At 37.3% G+C, this 18,850-nt stretch overlaps 1 protein-coding gene across 6 annotated transcripts; it reads left to right on the top strand.

Moving 5' to 3' along the window:
- Nucleotides 1-301: 301 nt before the first annotated feature.
- Nucleotides 302-14,687, top strand: LOC110950355 (uncharacterized). Of its 6 annotated transcripts, none has more exons than XM_051951517.1 (37): nt 362-1,131; nt 1,988-2,039; nt 2,140-2,157; nt 2,237-2,308; nt 3,122-3,211; nt 4,451-4,540; nt 4,634-4,726; nt 4,818-4,886; nt 5,135-5,227; nt 5,307-5,393; nt 7,310-7,411; nt 7,498-7,572; nt 7,678-7,749; nt 7,955-8,044; nt 8,129-8,215; nt 8,319-8,384; nt 9,167-9,253; nt 9,350-9,424; nt 9,754-9,843; nt 9,938-10,024; nt 10,129-10,200; nt 10,644-10,733; nt 10,806-10,871; nt 10,980-11,054; nt 11,208-11,297; nt 11,381-11,455; nt 11,553-11,627; nt 12,024-12,113; nt 12,200-12,286; nt 12,398-12,463; nt 12,777-12,857; nt 12,927-13,019; nt 13,161-13,241; nt 13,448-13,513; nt 13,599-13,724; nt 13,810-13,960; nt 14,088-14,687. In XM_051951517.1, the coding sequence occupies exons 1-37, from the start codon at nt 811-813 to the stop codon at nt 14,548-14,550; spliced, it is 3,663 nt and encodes a 1,220-aa protein (XP_051807477.1). In that variant the 5' UTR covers nt 362-810; the 3' UTR covers nt 14,551-14,687. The 6 variants fall into 6 exon arrangements, with proteins under 6 accessions (XP_051807480.1, XP_051807481.1, XP_051807479.1 ...); XM_051951518.1 differs by having other exon boundaries at nt 365-1,125; nt 7,678-7,752; XM_022192910.2 differs by having other exon boundaries at nt 365-1,131; nt 7,678-7,752.
- The last annotated feature ends 4,163 nt before the right edge of the window (nt 14,688-18,850 follow it).

Below are 18,850 nucleotides of genomic sequence, written 5' to 3'. Positions count from 1 at the left end.
GTGCAAAGGTTGTGAGTTTATAATGAGCTGTCTTTCAAGCTCATTACCTGTGAATAGCTGGTATGCTGTGGTTAAGATACTAGCTTCACATTCGGAGGCTGATGTGTTGGCTTGAATCCCATATTGGCTGAAAAACATGTTTTTTCTCTTTATAGAATAAACTGAAGTGATGAGGGTTTTTTTTGTTAAAATAAGGAAACTTTAAGGTTTCTTATATATTAATAGAAATAGAGAACTGAGATGAAACACTGATTCTCTCTTTGGAAATGCACTGAGAGGACTAGAAAACATGAAAACCCCATTTTCAAAAAAAAAAGAGAGGGGGAAAAAAAGGATATTTTGACACCCACACATGTCCATCCACACACTCACATCCATTTACCGAAAGCTCTCTGAAGGCTCTTTGTAGTTTCACACAATGTTTCCCTTGTTCACAACTTATTTATTCCACTTCCATGTAATCTTGAGTAGGGAGGGCTGGTGATAATATTGAGAGGAAGAGCACCAGAATGATGAGAAGCACTACACTGTCTGCAGCATATGTCATTCTGGAAATATGACCATTAGCTGCTTCTAAATCAGGACCACAGATTTTAACTGTTTCCCAGATGCCCGTTGCGCAACGCATCATCTGCTTCCCCCCGTAGTTACAGACGGATTTTGACATGTTTATTCCTCTCCACCAGCTCGAGCGCGGTTTCCCTCTGACGTCTCATCTGTTGGCAGGTGTTCAGATATGTGCTGTATGAGCTTGTGAATTTCAGATCCCAGATCACTCTGCAGTGGAGGACCAGAGAGCAGGTCACAGTCATGAAGGAGAGGAGTGAAATTTGTCCCGCGTGGAAGGTGCTGCTGGTGGGGATGTGTGTGCTGCTGCTCCTCAGCTCTGCAGCTTTGGTGTTTCTGCTGCTTCGGCAGAGAGAGCTGGCGGAGGAGCTGCTCAGGTTGGAGTCTCAGATGCAGGAGTTGTCTCAGAGCTGCAGGATTCAGGCGGGAGTCCTTCCACCCGACTTCACAGAGGCCGGAGAGCTGAAGAAGCTTCACCGGATCAGGAGGAACCAGGAGGGAGATTCAACACCAAGCCAGGACCAGAAGGACATGCTGATGTTCATGACTTACTCCATGGTACCTGTAAGACACTAAAATGCTTGAATGTTTGAGTCAGTGTACTGTAGAGCATGAAAACATATTGAGGAATCTCTGAGGACTGTTTCTTTGTAATTCCACACAACATGGGAGACATTAGAAGTTTCTGGCTGTCATCTTTAGTAGAAACATTTCCTCTCTTCTCCCTTTTGGGAATACAAACAAATCCATGTAATGCAAAGAATGCAAGAGTCTCTTGCTGCCATTAAGGAGAGTTTCCTGGATAAATACTTGGAGCAGCGGAGTGTGACTGTTGCCTGCTATTGCCTCGACTGCACTCACATCCTCTAAGAACTGGCACTTCTTCAGAGGGAGCTACTGTTTGAGAGGGAGTGGGGGTTGTAAATTACCTTTATTATCAGTAAATCTTGAGTTTATGACAGTTGATTGACTATTTAAACAACAGAATATTAAAAAAGATGTGATAAAATGCCTAAAGCAAGCTTACAGAGAAATAAGTGATGTCTTTAAATTGCATAAATGACATTGAATTTACTCAAATTAAGTAAGCTAGCACACATACACATTTAAGAAGCTGGGATAAGACTTTTTGGGGGCATTTTTTCTCACAAGGTTCATGCTATCAGTGGAATCACCAAATATTTCACTTGTCTGCCTCGGATCACATAAATGAAACTAAAATAGATGCAATCTTTTCTCCTAAACCTTGGACCAGATGCTGCTGCAGCTGTCCAGATGTGACATGAGTGACCAAACTTTGTAACTTTAGAAAGCTTCTTCTGAATTATTCAGACCAGCTGGTTTAACTCTGCCAGTGTTTCACTTACATTTCACTCAGCACTGACTATACTGTGTGTTTCTGCTTTTCTCGTCATTTCAGGTCAAAGCCTTCACAGATCTGTGTAACGGCTCTAAAGGGGTTTGTTTAACAGGTGCATGTCATAAATATTCTTCACTCCACATCTGTAACATCTGTGGTGCTTCTACCGTATTCACTTTGTGTGAAATGTCATTTTGTGTTTCTTTTTCCAGGACCACCTGGGCCCCAAGGTAAAAGCTAGCATTTTATCACAGCATCAGATACCTAAAGTTTATTTCACTACAAAAACAAAGTGATTCTGTGCATCAGGTTTGCCTGGTAGACCAGGTTCACCAGGACCTCAGGGTGCACCAGGACCAGAGGGGAGACGAGGGAGAAGAGGTGAGAGATCTTTAGTGTCTTACAGATCAAATAACTCATCCTAATAAAGTAACCGTGTGAAGAAGAGTGGACCAGAACTGACAAATAAACCCAGAAGCAGAAGTTGCTCCCATATTTCAAACAGTCCTCCATTGTTCAGCTGTAGTTGCATAACATGAGCATCCCACTCACTGTCTGCAGAGACTTTTCTATAGCTGTTTACTGCTGTGTGGAATAAATGTTTGCAACACTGATCCACCTGAATTACACACCGTATTCAGTTGTTTGGAACCAGGAAACCGCTGTGTGCACAAAGTCTTTTACTCATTAAATGAGTCATTTTAGAAACTTGTCTCAACTTCATTTTGAATGTTTCAAAACGTTTTTCATGTTTGATCTTGTTTTTGCAGGTTCAGTTGCAAGTTCTACAATGAACACCATTAAACATCCTGGCTTCATTGTTTCCTGTTTTTGTTTTGGTGGTTTGAACTAATGACAACCTGTCAGACCATCGAGAGACAAATGCGAATTGCTCATATGTTTTATAGCCACACTTTTGTTTAGTCCCACCGCTAGTGAAGAACCAAGACTGAAAACAAACACACTGGTATTTATGGGGCAATCTTTTAGATTTTTATTGTTGAAGCTCTCCCATAATTTAAACGAGACACATGTGCAACATTTACAGTTTCATTCCTTAATATTACACCAGCATCTACAGAGCAGCCCACATTAAGGCCTCCCTGTTTTTCTTTTGGTGGTGTCATCTCATGTCAGTATTTTGTATTAGGTCTGTTTTACTTGTCGGATTTCTGTTCATCTGTTATTTTGAAGGTCCTCCTGGTCCACCCTGTCCTGCCTGTTATTCCCATGAAGTGAGAAACAAGAAGAACCGAGAGCGCACTCGTCAAAACATGCTGATGGGTAGGAACGTTGCTACAGCAAACACTCAGACACAGAAATGACACCACATCATAAAATCAAACTCTATTAGACGATCCTCCAACATCTAAATCCAGGCTTGTAAGATGACCGTAAAATAAGTTCAACGGCTTTAGCCTTTGTGTAGAATAACTGTTATCTCTTTGTATTAATTAGATTCCAGTAATAACCAGTTCTCAAGCTGCTTTAAGAAATCCTCCTCCAATGTAATTAGTCAAGAAATGTAAGTTCATATCTGATATTTAATCAGGTAAATTTAGTATTTTTACACAATGTTGTGAGATCTTATATTTACATAGACAATATTTTGGGTCTTATCTGTAATATTTAAACTTAAGCTAATTGTAAAGTAAAACACCCATTTTGTTTGTCCCAAGGGAAACCATTCGGCTCAACAGCTGCTGTTTTAACTGTGCTGTGTAGATGTAGCTGAGTTAACACGGTCTGTCCTCATGGTCAGCATTGCAGCTTGCTCCGCTTACTCGTTTTACTAAAATAATGTGAAGTCCAGTTTATTGTTTCCACCTTTATCTGCACACAAATTGTTACTATGAGAATCTGTTGCAACCAAGGTTATAATCAGGATTAAAAAAATACTGAGGTCCCTAATCTTTCTCCCCTAAAAAAGACCAAGCAGCTAAATAAATTCAAATGTTTTCTATTCTGGTTTTATTTTTTATTAAAACACAATGATCAGGATTTGTTTATATTTAGTTTTTTCAGTTAAATTAATTCCTATTGTCCCAGAGGCATCTCCAGACTGACAGAAGTAAAATTCTGGTCAGGAGAAAATGAATCCTTTACTTATTCACTGACTTAAATGTGTTGAGAATAGTGTTACTCCACAAGAAAGAAATCCTCCGTAAAATATGAAAGCTTGAACCCAACTAGCTCTTTCAGACGAAATTTTATAGTTGATCGTTATGTTTAGACCAGCGCTGTAGTCACTGATGTTTTCCTATGCATGCTGGCATTTCTTGTTAAGATCTGTAGCTGCGAACAAATGACGGAACCATCCCTTCCATTTCTGTTCTTACTTTATGTATTTAAATTTATCTCCTTCTTTGATCGATGAGATCTTCACAGAAACCAACACAGAAAACATCAGCAGGCGGCCAAGTAACTAAAGTAAAGGATAATTTTGATGGTTTTGATGTCCAGTTTTTAACTTACATTTTGCTTCTTTTCTTTGTCTGTAAATGCATGTCTTTCCTCTCACAGGATCACCGACACCACCTCCAGCTGCTGGTGCCAGAGAGGTTCTTAATGTTACAGACTCTGAGAAACTTCTGCACACACATCTGGGATCTGGTTAGTATCCAATGTGAGTGACAGAAAGACTTGTTTGACATTTTATTTAGAAAAAGAAACATATAAAACTCGCTGCTTTTTTTTGTTTATTAGGGTCAAAATCTTTTCATCCAAACCACAGCCACAGCACCTTGAAAAATACCCACAGGAAAAACGTCACAGAGGCCCCATTTAAGCTATCATCAGGTGAGAAATACCATGTGTTGAACACTAATTAAATGTATGCAAAGTTACACAAAGTTAAACACAATAGCAGTATAAATGTCTGTTTCTACAGCCCTGTTCACTGCAGGCTTTAGCAGCAACAGAGACAGTGGAAATGTCACTGATTCGTCAGTGATAAATGGTAAGAAACTGTCATACTGTGTGTGTTGTTTGCTAAATAAATAACACAAATCACATGTTTAGCTTCTAGACACAATCTAGAAACCTGCAGCGGAAGCATCTTAAATGTTATTGTGTCTGATATGCTTAAATCTGAAACCTCGATACAGTATGGCTGAATGAGCCATGACTGTGTACTGTTTGACCACATGCTGCCTGCTTTGATTTACATCATTCATGGTTGCTACAGTTATGTTTCACTTTTCACAGAGTTGGTTTCACCTCGTCCAAGCCGCAGACACAACACATCTGCTGAAACCAGTCCAGGAAATGTAACAGAGGCACCAGTTCAGACATTAACAGGTTAAAACTGGGAATCATTTGGTTTGATCTTAACTTCATACTTTGTACATCTTACTGATTTTCATTTTTCATCCCACAGTGTTACAAACACCAGATCCAGATGATGTCGGAAATGTTCAAGATGTTTCTGGCTTTAGAAAACTTATCTACTCATTTTTTGAATCTGGTAAGCAGCCTTTTTAGTTGCAGAAAATTAGTTCACAGTCACAGAATAATAAATGTTAAAATATATGTAGATTGAGTTTACTGTATTGCTTTAAACATAAAGATTTTAACCCTTGTGTTGTCCTGCGAGTGAAAATTGACCCGTTTTAAAGTTTGAAAATGTGGAAAAAAAATATTTTCGCTGTGAAACTTCTGATGTCCACATTTTCAACATTTTTGGGAAAATCTGAACGTTTTTTTGGTGGGAAAAAAAAGTTAAAGTTTCTTAAGAACATTCACATAAAAATCAACCAAAATCCAGCAAATTTTGCTGGATTTTTTTTTCTGAACGTTCCTACAGAAAATATTAGAAGTTTTACTGACATATAGACCCTTTATTTGTTTACAAACATTGTGACGTTTTTTTGTGGGCGGGGCTTATGCTGGAGGCAAAAGCGGAGCGAGAAGTCAAGCAGGACTGGGAGTATTTAGTTTACGCTGGGAGTTTGCGCTGCAAACTCGAGCATTTTTAACCCGTTAAACTTAAGTGTACCGCCGGCGGTACACTTACTAATTTGCATAGGAATTTAAAGAATGTCTGAAGGCTGCAAACGCGATTATACAAACACTATACGCCGATGGAAAGCTTAGATTCTCATGAATCCGCCGGTATAAACCACTTTCAGATGTGATTACCACAGCGGGTAATATAAACACATTTGTCCGACAAACAACGAATATCCATCCATCCTTTCTCTGTACACGGCTTCAACGTACACAGCGCGACTCACATTTCCGGGTTCATTATTACACACAGATGAAAATATTCCACAAAAAACGGTCATAAGCTAACCTTGGACATCCAGACGACACAAGCCAGTAAACTATTTTGTCCAAAACATGTCTTGAAGTCGGTATATAATCCACGAATCGGTCGTTTTCAAGGAAATGCACCTCGCGATGGGCGTCCAATATTCCCTGTATTTCTTGTCATATTTAACGGGTTATTGTTTTTGATTGTATTTTTTTCTGTGTCTTGTTGTGTCCTTGTTCTTATGGTGTGTGTATTTGGACCCAGTGTCTGGAATAAAGCTGAATTGAATTGAATTGAATATTTTTTATTTACAAATAGAATATTTGCGATTTTTTGTACTGAAAATGGCTGGAATTGACTGCAGCTGATCGTCTCTGTCCAGTCTTTTCGCCTCAGTGCATTTAACCACAACTGTTTTCGTTCCCTCTGAGCACGAGTGTTCGGTGGAATCCTATAAAACTTTAATTTGCGTTTGCCAATGTCATCCCTCCTATTCTGGCATCCAAAAACACAGCAGGACGACATTTTAGAAAAGTTGATAGAGCCTAGTCCCTCAGTTTTTCGCCTTTCTGTCTGGCCGCGGGCTTCCTCTTTTGCCTCCAGCTAAAGTTGTGACGTCATTCATGACGTGGGTCATTAAAGGGTCTATATGTAATCATTTTAGATATTTTTAGAATTTTTGGGAAGATTTTTACTCATTTTTTGAAATTATTTACAAGAATTTTCTTGCCTGATTTGGGGGATGTTTTTTAAATCAAAATTTTTAAGGGAAACTTTGAAGGAATTATTGGAATTTTCTTCTTGAAGGTTTTGCAAATTTTCAGAAATTTGGGGAATTTTTTTTTTTTGCTGAATTTTTGGATTTTTTTCCAGACAAGGCAACAATATGTTTTGGTACCTGTAAATGAGGACAACAGGAGGGTTAATAAGCAAGAATTGACAGTGTTGGTTAACCCACAGCGAGGGATGTACAAAAACTTGTGACTTGAAATCAAATGCAAATAAAACTCGTACACAACAATGACTGATATAATAATCCTGATGTGGAAACTCTATGCTGTCTATGAATTATGCCTCCATATTTTCTTCTGTGTTATGGTAATAATGTTTCATGTGTGTACCAGCTTTTTCTGCAGCATCACCAACATCACATCCAGCTGAAGACACCACAGATGCTCTCAGTGTTACCGACTCTGACAAACATCTGGACACAAGCATGGAACCTGGTAAACCATCAAGACTGTAGAGACAAACGAAACTTTCCCTACGTGGGTAACAAAACATGTTAAAACCAATACTTAATTTATTTTAGGACCTTTAGCTGATCGTGGCAGCCGTAATATCAACACCGAAAATGTTACAGAGGGACCAGTAAAATTATTACCAGGTAGGAAATCCTGTGTTGTGAATTATTAACTTCTAATATTCTATTTTTGTCTCTTGTGTTTAAAGTGTTGTACTTCAAAATTTATTGTGTCATTTGATTCTACAGCCCCCACTGATGCAGAACAAAGCAGAGATGCTTTAAATCACAGGAGAACCATCAACAAAACACCCATGAAGAGTGGTATTAACTGTCATATTGTATTTAATATCAGTGCTGACTGGGTCACATCATGGTGTAAAATTCACCATGACCTTGAAAGCTGACTTAAAGCTTCATATCACAGTAGTAAACAACACTTAAATATTATCATGCTATTAACATAGTATACGTATTTCATGTGTCTACCAGCTCTTGTTGCTGAATCTTATCTTTCTTTCTACAGAATCCTCAACACCACATCCACCTGAAGACACCAGAGATGTTCTCAGTACTGCCGATTCTGAGAAACATCTGGACACAAACACAGAACCTGGTAAACCATCAAAAGGCTGTAGAGACAAACCAAAATTTGACTTTGTGGAAAGCAAGCATGTAAAATCTAAAATCTTTATTTTAGTGCCATTTCATCAGCATGACAGCCACGACACCTTGAAAGATACCGACGCTAAAAATACAACAGGGGGACCAAAAAAATTAATACCAGGTAGGTGATTCCGTGCTGTGACTTAAAATATCCTCTTGCTGTTGCTTGGATTCACAGTGTATGTGTTCCCATTTAACGTTTAATGTATCATTTGACTCTACAGCTCTGTTTGATGCAGAACAAACCAGAGATACCTCCAGAACTGTCACTGAAACGCCCATGAAGAGAGGTAAAAACTGACTGAAGTTGATGCTTAAACTCACTATGATCTTCAAAATGTTAGTTTGAATTATTTTAAACACATTAAGATATATTTAATAATGACTTTAATGCTTAACCCTCCTGTTGTCTGCATTTGTGGGCACCAAAAAATATTGTTTCCTTGTCTGAAAAAAAATCCAAAAATTCAGCAAAAGAAAAAAAAAATCCCCAAATTTCTGAAAATTTGCAAAACCTTTGGGGAGAAAATTCCAGTAAGTCCTTAAAAGTTTCCCTTAAAATTTTTATTTTAAAAATCACCAAAATTTGGCAAGAAAATTCTTGTAAATATTTTCAAAAAAATAGTAAAAATCTTCCAAAAAATGATTAGAAATATCTAAAATGGTTACATATATATCAGTAAAACTTCTATTTTCTTAAGAACATTGACAAAAAAAATTGGTTGATTTTTTTTGGTCAATGTTCTGAAGAAACATTTTTTAAACATTTTTTTGACCGAAAAATGTCCAAAAATTTCTCAAAAATATTGAAAATGTGAACATCAGAAGTTTCACTGTGAAAATATTTATTTTTTCCCACATTTTCAAATTTTAAAAAGGGGTTAATTTGACCCGGACGACACGAGGGTTAAGATGGCACAGAATAAACATGCACAGACTGCTGTTCAAATCAGGTAGCGTGGTGACTACCTGTTAAGTTTAATAGTCTGTATTCTTGGACATTTCCCATGCCAAAATGAAAAACAAACAAAAAAATGTGAAACCTTATACTTTTATTCTTTTTTTCCCCTAGAGCCGATAATATTTCATCAGCACAACAGCGAAGGCACCTTGAATGATATCAAAAATGTGACAGAAGAACCAGTAAAATTATTGCCAGGTAGGAAAACCTGTGCTGTGAATTATTACCCTAAAAACATCTTATTTTTCTCGCATGTATTCACAGTAAAGGTGTAATATTTATTTGACTCTACAGCCCCAGATGATGCAGAACAAAATAGAGATGCCTTAAAAGACAGGAGAACCATGAATAAAACACCCATGAGGACTGGTAAAAAAAAAACTGTCATACTGTTACTTTAATGCTTACTAGATGTAGTGACTTTAAAGTAACAAACTGTAGTTGGTGTGTTGAATGTTACATGTTAAGTTTCACTTGTCAGTATTACAGGACATTACCAGCATAAATATTTGTCCTGATACATGGAATACATGTGAAAAAAAATCTGAATTTCACTTTATTTTCATCCCAGAATAACAATCTACATGTAGCTTGCAATCAGGCTGATAACAAGTCATGAGAAAGTTGTGAATCTAAGCTTCAAATGATAGAAGTATACAACAGTTAAATATTTCCAGCACTTATTTCTCTTTCTGCAGAATCGCCAACATCACATCCAGCTGAAAACACCAGAGATGCTTTTATTGTTCCCGACTCTGAGAAACATCTGGACACAACCATGGAGCCTGGTAAACCATCAAGACTGCAATAACAAACTGCACATTCCTGTGTCAAAAAGGGACAGAAAACAAGTTAAACATAGCATTTTTTAAAACTTTCTAGAGCCTGTAACATTTCAAGATGACATCCGTACCTTAAAAGATATCAATACTGAAAATGTGACAGAGGAAGCTGTAAAATTATTACCAGGTAGGAAGTCCTGTGTACAGCGAATTATCAACTTTAACTTTTAGTCTCTTACATTAAGCAAAACTGCCCCACTGTATTTTTTTATGTGTCATTTGACTTTACAGCTCCACTTGATAAAGAACAAAACGACGCCTTAAATCACAGGAGAACCGTAAATGAAAGACCCATGAAGACTGGTAAAAAATGCCATGCTGTTTTTCATACTAATATTGACATTAATCTTTATAATTCATCATGATCTTAATCATTTTTTTTCACTCTAAGATTTGCTTGAAATCCATGCACAGGAATATGATTCAGAATTACCTGAATTCTTATTTTATATAGCAGCTGAAAACGGAACAAATATCCACGATGCACAAGCTGCTGTTTAAGTTAGTTGAATGTTGAATGCTACAGTACAAGTACATCTCATGAAACATGAGGTATCCAAGAAAAAATGTGAATCAGACTTTAGAATTCATACTTATCCAAGAATAATGAACTATATTTAACTGGCAATTAGAGATTGATAAAAATGCAAGGAGTAAATGGTGAGTTTAAGCTTCAAATTACAATTATATACAAGAGTAGATTGTTTAATTGTTATTTATCTACAGTCTTATCTTTATTGCTGCAGAATCACCAACATCACATCCAGCTGAAGACACCACAGATGCTCTCAGTGTTACCGACTCCGAGAAATATCAGGACACAAACATGGAACCTGGTAAACCATCAAACCAGACTTTGACAACGTGGGGATAAAACATGTTAAAACCGATACTTTCTTTATTTTTAGGAGCTTTTCATGAACATCACAGCAGTGATATCAACAGTAAAAATACCACAGAGAGATTATTACCAGGTAGGAAATCTGGTGCTGTGAATTCTTAATTTTCCTGTTTTTGTTGCTCATATTCAGTAAAATAAAAGAGCTGCACTGTAAGATTTATTGTATTATTCGATTCTACAGCCCCAATTGATGCAGAACAAACCAGAGATGCTTTAAATCACAGGATAACCATCGATAAAACGCACATGAGTACTGGTAGGAACTGTCATATTGTATTTAATATCACTACTGACTGGGTCACATTGGTCTTTGACCTTGAAAATCTTAATTAAAGCTTTAAATAACAGCAACACACAACACTTAAATATGAATGTGAAATTGTGTTGAATCTTATCTTTCTCTCCTCAGCATCACCGACATCACATCCAGCTGAAAACACCAGAGACGCTTTCAGTGTTACCGACTCTGGAAAACATCTGGACGCAAATGTTGAACCTGGTAAACCATCAAGACTGTAGAGACAAACCAAACTTTGACTGTGTGGAAAACAAATATATAAAATCCAGTACTGTCTGTTTTAGGACCTTTTCATGAACATCACAGCGGTGATACCGACACTAAAAATGTCACAGAGGGACCAGTAATGTTATTACCAGGTAGGAAATCCTGTGCTGTGAAATGTTACATTTAAAAACATTCTCTTTTTGTGTCTTGTGTTAAAGTAAGGCTGCAATGTGTCATTTGACTTTACAGATCTACGTGACAAAGAGAAAAACAGTGACGCCTCAAATCACAGGAGAACCATCAATAAAACGCACAAGAGGACCGGTAACAACTGTTGTTTTGTATTTAATATTATTTCTGATGAAGTCACACTAGTCTTAAAAAAATCAGTGATTTACAAAAAGATTCACTTGAAACACATTAACAGTTATTTGATTAATAAATACTTAACATTCTTATGAGAAAGAGCAGCTGATAACTGAATAGATGCACAAGCTGCTGTCTAAATTAGTTGTATGTTGAATGTTACAAAGTTGAAAGTTTCAAAATACTAAAACATGAAAAATGTCAGACTTTTGAATTCATACTACTTTTAACAAGGAGTTAGAGACTACTAAAAACTGAGTACATTTATGTTTCAAATTACAGCAATATGCAACATTTATTATTATATTATTATTTAGATGTTATTTATATACAATTTTATCTTCCTTCCTGCAGAATCCTCTACATCACATCCAGCTGAAAACACCAGAGATTCTTTCAGTGTTACCGACTCTGACAAACATCTGGACACAAACACAGAACCTGGTAAACCATCAAGACTGTAGAGACAAACTAAACTTTGACTCTATGTTGAAAAGAACACGTTAAAAGCAATACTTTCTTTATTTTAGCACCATTTCATCAGCATGACGGCCATCACGCTTGGAAAGGTACTGACTCTAAAAATGCTACCGGGGGACCAGAAGAATTAATACCAGGTAAGAATTAAAGATCTGTAACGTATTAACTTGAACACACACTCTTGCTGTTGCTTGAATTCACAGTAAAGGTGTTCCCCTGTAACATTTAATGTAAATTTGACTCTACAGCTTCATTTGATGCAGAACAAACCAGAGATACCTCCAGAACTGTCACTGAAACACCCATGAAGAGAGGTAAAAAATGACTACTTTAAATTTCACTGTGATCTTCAAAAAGCTAGTTTGAATATTTTCATTCAAAGCCTTATTTTAAACACCTTAAGATATATTTAATGATTACTTTAATGCTTATGATAGCAGAAAACAGAATAAATATCCATAGTGATGCACAGACTGCTGATTGTCAAGTTTAATGGTCAAGTTGAATTGAAAAGTTGAATTTCTTCCTTCATTCAAAGCCTCTTTAAAATCGTCTCTCCTTCTGCAGATTATATTCAAATTGAAAGTGCTGCACTGCAATGCTTTAATGTGTTATTTATCTCTACAGCCACATCTGATGCAGAACAAAATGGAGATACTTTCAATGCTGCTGACTCTAAGAAACATCTGGACACAAAAAGGGGAAATGGTAAACCACTGAGACGGTAAATGACAGTTGAATTTTGATTATTGTTAAACTGAATACTTTGTTTTTTAGAGTCCATATTATTTCATCAAGAAAACAACCATCACACCTCAAATGCTGCCGAAAGACAAAATGCTACAGAGGCACCAAACAATTTATTAACAAGTAAGAGACGTCTGAATTACATGTTAAAGCAAAATTGACTTAAAAGCATGAATTCATTTATTTATTTTATCTTACTTACTGGAATATAACCTCATTTCTATCTAATGTGTTTCTGTATATGTGCTTCTTTTCATTTTGCAGCCTCGGTGTCTGCTGATCTGGATCAAAAGAGAAATACTCTCAACAGCAGTGGAAACGTTAATGATAAACCCATGGAAAGCGGTAAGAATCTGCCATGTGTTGTTTCAGTTTTGACCTTAGCACATCTAAATTTTTCTTGTGTCATTTCTGTAATTTCTCTCAAAAGGTCACTGTGAACTTTGAAACATGATTATAAAAATGACAGAAAAGAAAAGAAAGAAGACAGAATAAACATCTATCTTTTAAATGTAATGAAAATGTAAATTTACCCTTCTCCTCTACTTCAGACTCATCGTCTTTCCAGACCTCTAATATGATCAACGTGACCACCACTGAGATGTGGACGAAAACTGGTGAGAACATTTTAGCTGATTATCTAAGTGTTCTATTTTATATGTCTAGTATATTTAAATTCTGAAGTATTCTCTATTTATTTAGAGTGTAAAATAAAAACCATTAAATGCTCGGAGAGATCCACCAAAATGCAAAACACCTATGGAGCCTGGATGTCTGATGTGTCTCAGCCGGATGAAGGTCGATACTGGCTGGCTGAACATTTTTCAGGTAGTTTAAACAGTGGACACGAATTCTCACTTCGTAACAGAGTTTTGTGAGATTTAGATTGAACTCCGGAACATTTCTCCAACAGGTCGAGTTTTGGGGCATTCCAGGAACATTTCAGCTTTTCAGGATGGAAGCTATAGAACTATCGACATCAAGAGGTTCTACCAGGGGTGTGGTCACATCGTTTACAAAAGGTCATTTTACTTCCACAACGCAGGAACAAACAGACTTGTAAAGTAAGTGTTCGTGTAAAATATGTATAACTTGCTTTCTCTCATTAACTTTTATTTTATTTCAAAGACATCTGAAGTCACCTATTGTCAGCTTATTATGCTACTCATGAATGATATTCTGACTCTACAGATTTGACCTGAACACGAGGAGATCCAACATTCTGATGATGCCCAACAGCAGATACAACAACCTCACTTATCTTTTCCACAACTCAAAGACGTATTTCAAGTTTGCAGTGGATGAAAATGGACTTTGGGTTGTTTTTGCTTCGAAGACAGACGACGACACGATGGTTGCAAAGCTCAACCCTGACACTTTCTCTGTGGAGTCGGTCATTAACACTGCTTACCCAACAACTAAAGCAGGAAACGCTTTCATTGTGTGTGGGGTTTTATATTTTACAGACGACAACGACAGGAGAGTGACGTATGCGTTTGATTTAAAGAAAGAGACTCCTCTGGATGCAAGCTTTGATTTAAGGCCAGCGAACGGCATCTTGGCAATGCTGTCATACTATCCCAACAAAAAGCTTTTGTACATGTGGGACAACAGCAGTGTGACAACCTGCAGAGTTAAACTCAAACAGAACTAAAACGATAATCAAACCTTATAAAGTAAAGATAAAAACTACTTTTATATCTTATGAGTTTTATGTGAATTTCTTGAAACAGTGACCAGAGACAAGTTTTTTGTTTTTTTTTCTTTTTGTAATAAAAACATAACCCCAAATTACGGACTACTGAAGCACGTGTTGATACCAAGAGATCACAATGCTGGATTTTCACAGCATGATATCATCTGCAGTGCTACAGATATTGGATCACTGCGTAATATCCCAACTTGTTCAGGTTCACAGCAACAACTGTCTGATTTGAGATTTCAAAAAATATAAGTAAAATTCTGTTTATTCTAACAAAACTTCTACCCCAGTTTTATGCACTCCTGACTGCTCAAATGGATTAAGATGAGATACGATAAACTTTATTGATTACTGAGTCGAAATTTACAGCAGCTGGATACAGATGAGGCATCAAAGAAGCAGAACAAGAATTACAGAAGTGCAATAAGGCTAAAAAAATAGATTCAATAATAAAAGTCCCATCGAGGCAATATACCAGGAATCATATATATAAATATATATATAGAGAGAGAGCTATCAGTATGTCGCACAGGAATGTTTAATGTAGCAGCATGTACGACGGGAATATCAGAAACAGTAAATTGTTAGACAGGCCATATCGTCCTGAGGATCAAATTGACCCATTTTAAAGTTTGAAAATGTGGGAAAAAATATATTTTCACAGTGAAACTTCTGATGTCAACATTTGCAATGTTTTAGGGAAATTTTTGAACAAAAAGAAAAAAAAAGCTAAAAAGCTTCTTAAGAACATTCACAAAAAATCAACCAAAATCCAGCGAATTTCACTGGATTTTGGTTGATTTTTTTTTTTGTGAATGTTCTGAAAGAAAATATTAGAAGTTTTACTGTTAACAATAAACAGTAAATTGTAATGTAAATTGTTTTACATTTAACAATAAACCTGAGAATAATAAACAGGAACACTATCTCATATTCTTCAGTCATTTAATAGTGCACAGCTCAGCAAACATCATAGTGTTCTGCATAGAAATCACCAAAAGCTGCTCTGAATCTTTCACAGTGAGTAGATGTTCTTGTGTGGCAGGTCCATGGTCCAGACGTGGTCATCGAACAGGCCGGGGGGGTCTGGCACCGTGTACTTCCTAGAGCACCTCCTCTTTTTGCATTCTTCATATGGGATGGAAATAAAGTAACGTTGGTTTAGCACGTCCATCAAAGGCCTGTAGGTGTGAAGCAGGAAGCCCTCCACAATGAGGATGTGAGTCTCCTCCTCCTCGTGGTCGGACTTCGGGACGATCTCTGTGTCCAGGGTGTTATTAACGCCATGAGACTTCTCAAACTTCACCGGGTTCTCCAGCCACGCGAATATCGTACTCATCAAGGCATCCATGTCCAGAGCAGTGATGACATCGTACTGCTTAAAGCCATCTTCACCAACTTCAATCTGATCTTGGGGCTTGAAGAAGTCATCCTGATGGACCACACAGCAGTTGGGCAGGTTCTTGATCAGGCAGTTGGTGAAGGTGGTTTTCCCTCCATTGGTTACGTGATCGGACTTGGAAGAAAGCTGAAAAAGAGAAGGTTGCAGCAGGAAACGTCAACTACTCGAGTCCTCCATGGCACTTGAGTTCAGTGAGTAAGGTAAGAGCACAAAGGGAGTTGCCATTCGGACGCAGTTCTTCCACCAAGAGGACCTGTTTGGGTTGTCGCTGCTACACATACTGCCCTAGTTGAGGTTTTACGTGGAATATTCCTTTTAACCAGCCCCTCAGGTCTCTTTGAGGATTTTGGATGGAATATTCGGTTAAACCAACATTTTAGGTGCATGTCCAGGATTTTTGGTGGAATGTTTCTTTAAGGTGGATGTGTGAGGACCTTGTAGGTGGAATACTTCCTGAAACCAACCTTTTACGTAGGTCAACATTCAAAGATTTAAGGTGGAATATTCCTTAAAATCAACCGAAATTTCATATTTTGATCATTATCAAGTGAGAAATCTCAATCTAGACTCCTCATAATGATGTTTGAGATTTATGCTGCTGTTATTTGTTTAGTCCAGACTAAATGACAGAAATCCACAACTCTAATTTTATTTCTCGACTCTGTTATTAAATGTCAAAACTATCCATGTGACTCTGAAAACTCAACAGCTTTATAAACTTTAAGATTAAACTCTCCACAAGGATCCAAAAGAAGTTGGACTTCTATATGAGAGCTTTAATTATTCTTCATCTACTTCCTGAAAAATTTGGTCAAGAAAAAGACAAATACTAATATTTTCTGCTGAACTAAAGACAGACTTTGTGATTTTTCTGCTCACATGTTGTGCTGTTGTAAACTTACTCTTTCAAATAAGTAGCCGCCTAACCCCCTGGAAACCAGTGTTTGTCGTGTTTTTGTCACTCCTCAGCAACCCTAGACAGCTGGTTGTCATGTTTATTGAGCAACACACTATGACGTTTTTTACATTGAAGGTTCTACTATGGCACCAGTTTGACATGTTCAGGCATTCTATGTGTGAAAATTCAGAGATTTCAGGTATCAGAAGGTGGTTTTCAACTTTCTCTGTTAACTTTCTGCTTCAACTTTAAACTAAATTTACTTCACTAAGCCAGCCCTCTGGACTTCCAGTAAGCTGTGTTCCTATTGGCTGTCCAGGTGGCTGCTTGGTGTTGTCAGGAACACCTGAGCAGCTCAGTGTCTTCCTGCTTTATTTGGCTGCAGTCAAACATTTCCTCTGCTTCTCTTCACTGAACCCGGCTTTGTTCCATTGCTTTAGTTTGTTCTTTAGGCATTGGCTTGCAGCTTCCAGCAGTAAAATCGACTTTAATGTGTTTCTTGGTGTGTTTCAGGGCTTTGTACTGGATAGTTGTGGTTCTTTAGCCACAGTTAGCACATGGTGCTAATGTGTGCAGTGGATTTGGGGCAGCTGAGTTGAGTCTTTATCTTGGCTGTAGTGAGTCTTTAGAGGTTTTTGGTCAGACACATTCTGTATTCTTGTTTGTGAACCAACGTTGGTTGTCCAGAAGGTGAGAGTTCCTGTCCTGATTCTGTTTAAAGAGCTTCTCTGGTAGGCTGCAGGAGACTTCAGTGTATGGGTTGTGCTAGTTTGGTTTTTGTACGGTTTCATTTGGACGACTATCTTGAGGCCCCTCCATGTGGTTTAGTGAGGTTTTCTGTAACAGTTCTACAAAGCAACCTGCAGCAGAAGCGACTTCGGGTTTTTTTAGGAAGTTCTCGAGACCAGACTTTAGAGCAGCAGAAACATTTGTCAGCAGTTTGAGCAGGAGAAGGTGAGCTTCAGAGTAGAAATGAGACGGAAACCTTCTTGACCCGGGTGGTGAGGTCCTGTACCAAGAGATTGAGTAGGTTATGAAGAGTCTGTACTTCTTTGGTCTGAAAGCACAAGAAGAGTCGACTCATTGAAAAGGTTGAGCTGTTAATCCCAAACTACACAGAAATAGACAACGAAAGGAGACAAGCAGCAGGTCACAAGGAGGAAGATGCATTATTAAAACAATGAATATGGCAGTTATGTTGACATAGCATTTAATATATATGGCAAGCACAACACATTAACATTTTTTTCACTTTTTTGCCATTCTCCTGTTTATTTTTTGTGATCCTCTTAATTTTCTTCATACCATGTAATAAACTATAACTATAACTATATATATATATATATATATATATATTAACCTTTTTTATTGATTGACTGACTTATGTTTACTGGAATTTTATTTACTTTTAACAAGAATTTGACCAGGTGTTAGTGCATGGTGGTAAACTACAAAATTTTAACAGAATGAAACATTCAAGCAAATACAAAAATGCTTTGGAAGTTAAATAAGCAGTAAGTCTTCAAAGACAAGTAACAAGTGAGTGTAGCAAATTAAAGCTAATATAAAAAAAATAAATGTTTACAAAGTTTTTAAATGAGACATTTTGTAGGAATGTACAGTTTATTTGGCTGGGAATGTGGAAAGTGACAGTATGAAGTCATAGCCTGTATGTATGTGAACAACCTGAAATGTGCAAAGGGATAATAATCCTGTTTAAAAGCTGTGCATTATAGTAATGCATTCGTCTATGGTGTGGATTGGGGGCGGAGAAGCAGTGTTATTTGTACTTTGTTAATTTTGAGGACTCAAACCTGAACGTCCTGGTTTTAATGTGTCAGGCTTTTACGAGGATCATTCAAAGGCAACCTAATTTCGCAACCCCCTGCCAGTGGTTCATATTACGAGGTACTCCTGAACGGAGCAGCATTGGGTCCGTGTTTGAGCAGATC

This window comes from Acanthochromis polyacanthus, chromosome 8 (assembly GCF_021347895.1).
Source record: "Acanthochromis polyacanthus isolate Apoly-LR-REF ecotype Palm Island chromosome 8, KAUST_Apoly_ChrSc, whole genome shotgun sequence".
Lineage (NCBI taxonomy): Eukaryota > Metazoa > Chordata > Actinopteri > Pomacentridae > Acanthochromis > Acanthochromis polyacanthus.
The sequence above is the reverse complement of the archived record's forward strand: the minus strand, read 5'-3'. Positions and strand labels throughout refer to the sequence as shown.

Coding starts and splice junctions, on each gene's coding strand:
- LOC110950355 (XM_022192910.2), top strand. CDS start 811: ATGAAGGAGAGGAGTGAAATTTGTCCCGCGTGGAAGGTGCTGCTGGTG. Junction 9,844..9,937: donor GGACACAACCATGGAGCCTG/GTAAACCATCAA, acceptor AAAACTTTCTAG/AGCCTGTAACATTTCAAGAT. Junction 11,628..12,023: donor TAAAACGCACAAGAGGACCG/GTAACAACTGTT, acceptor TCCTTCCTGCAG/AATCCTCTACATCACATCCA.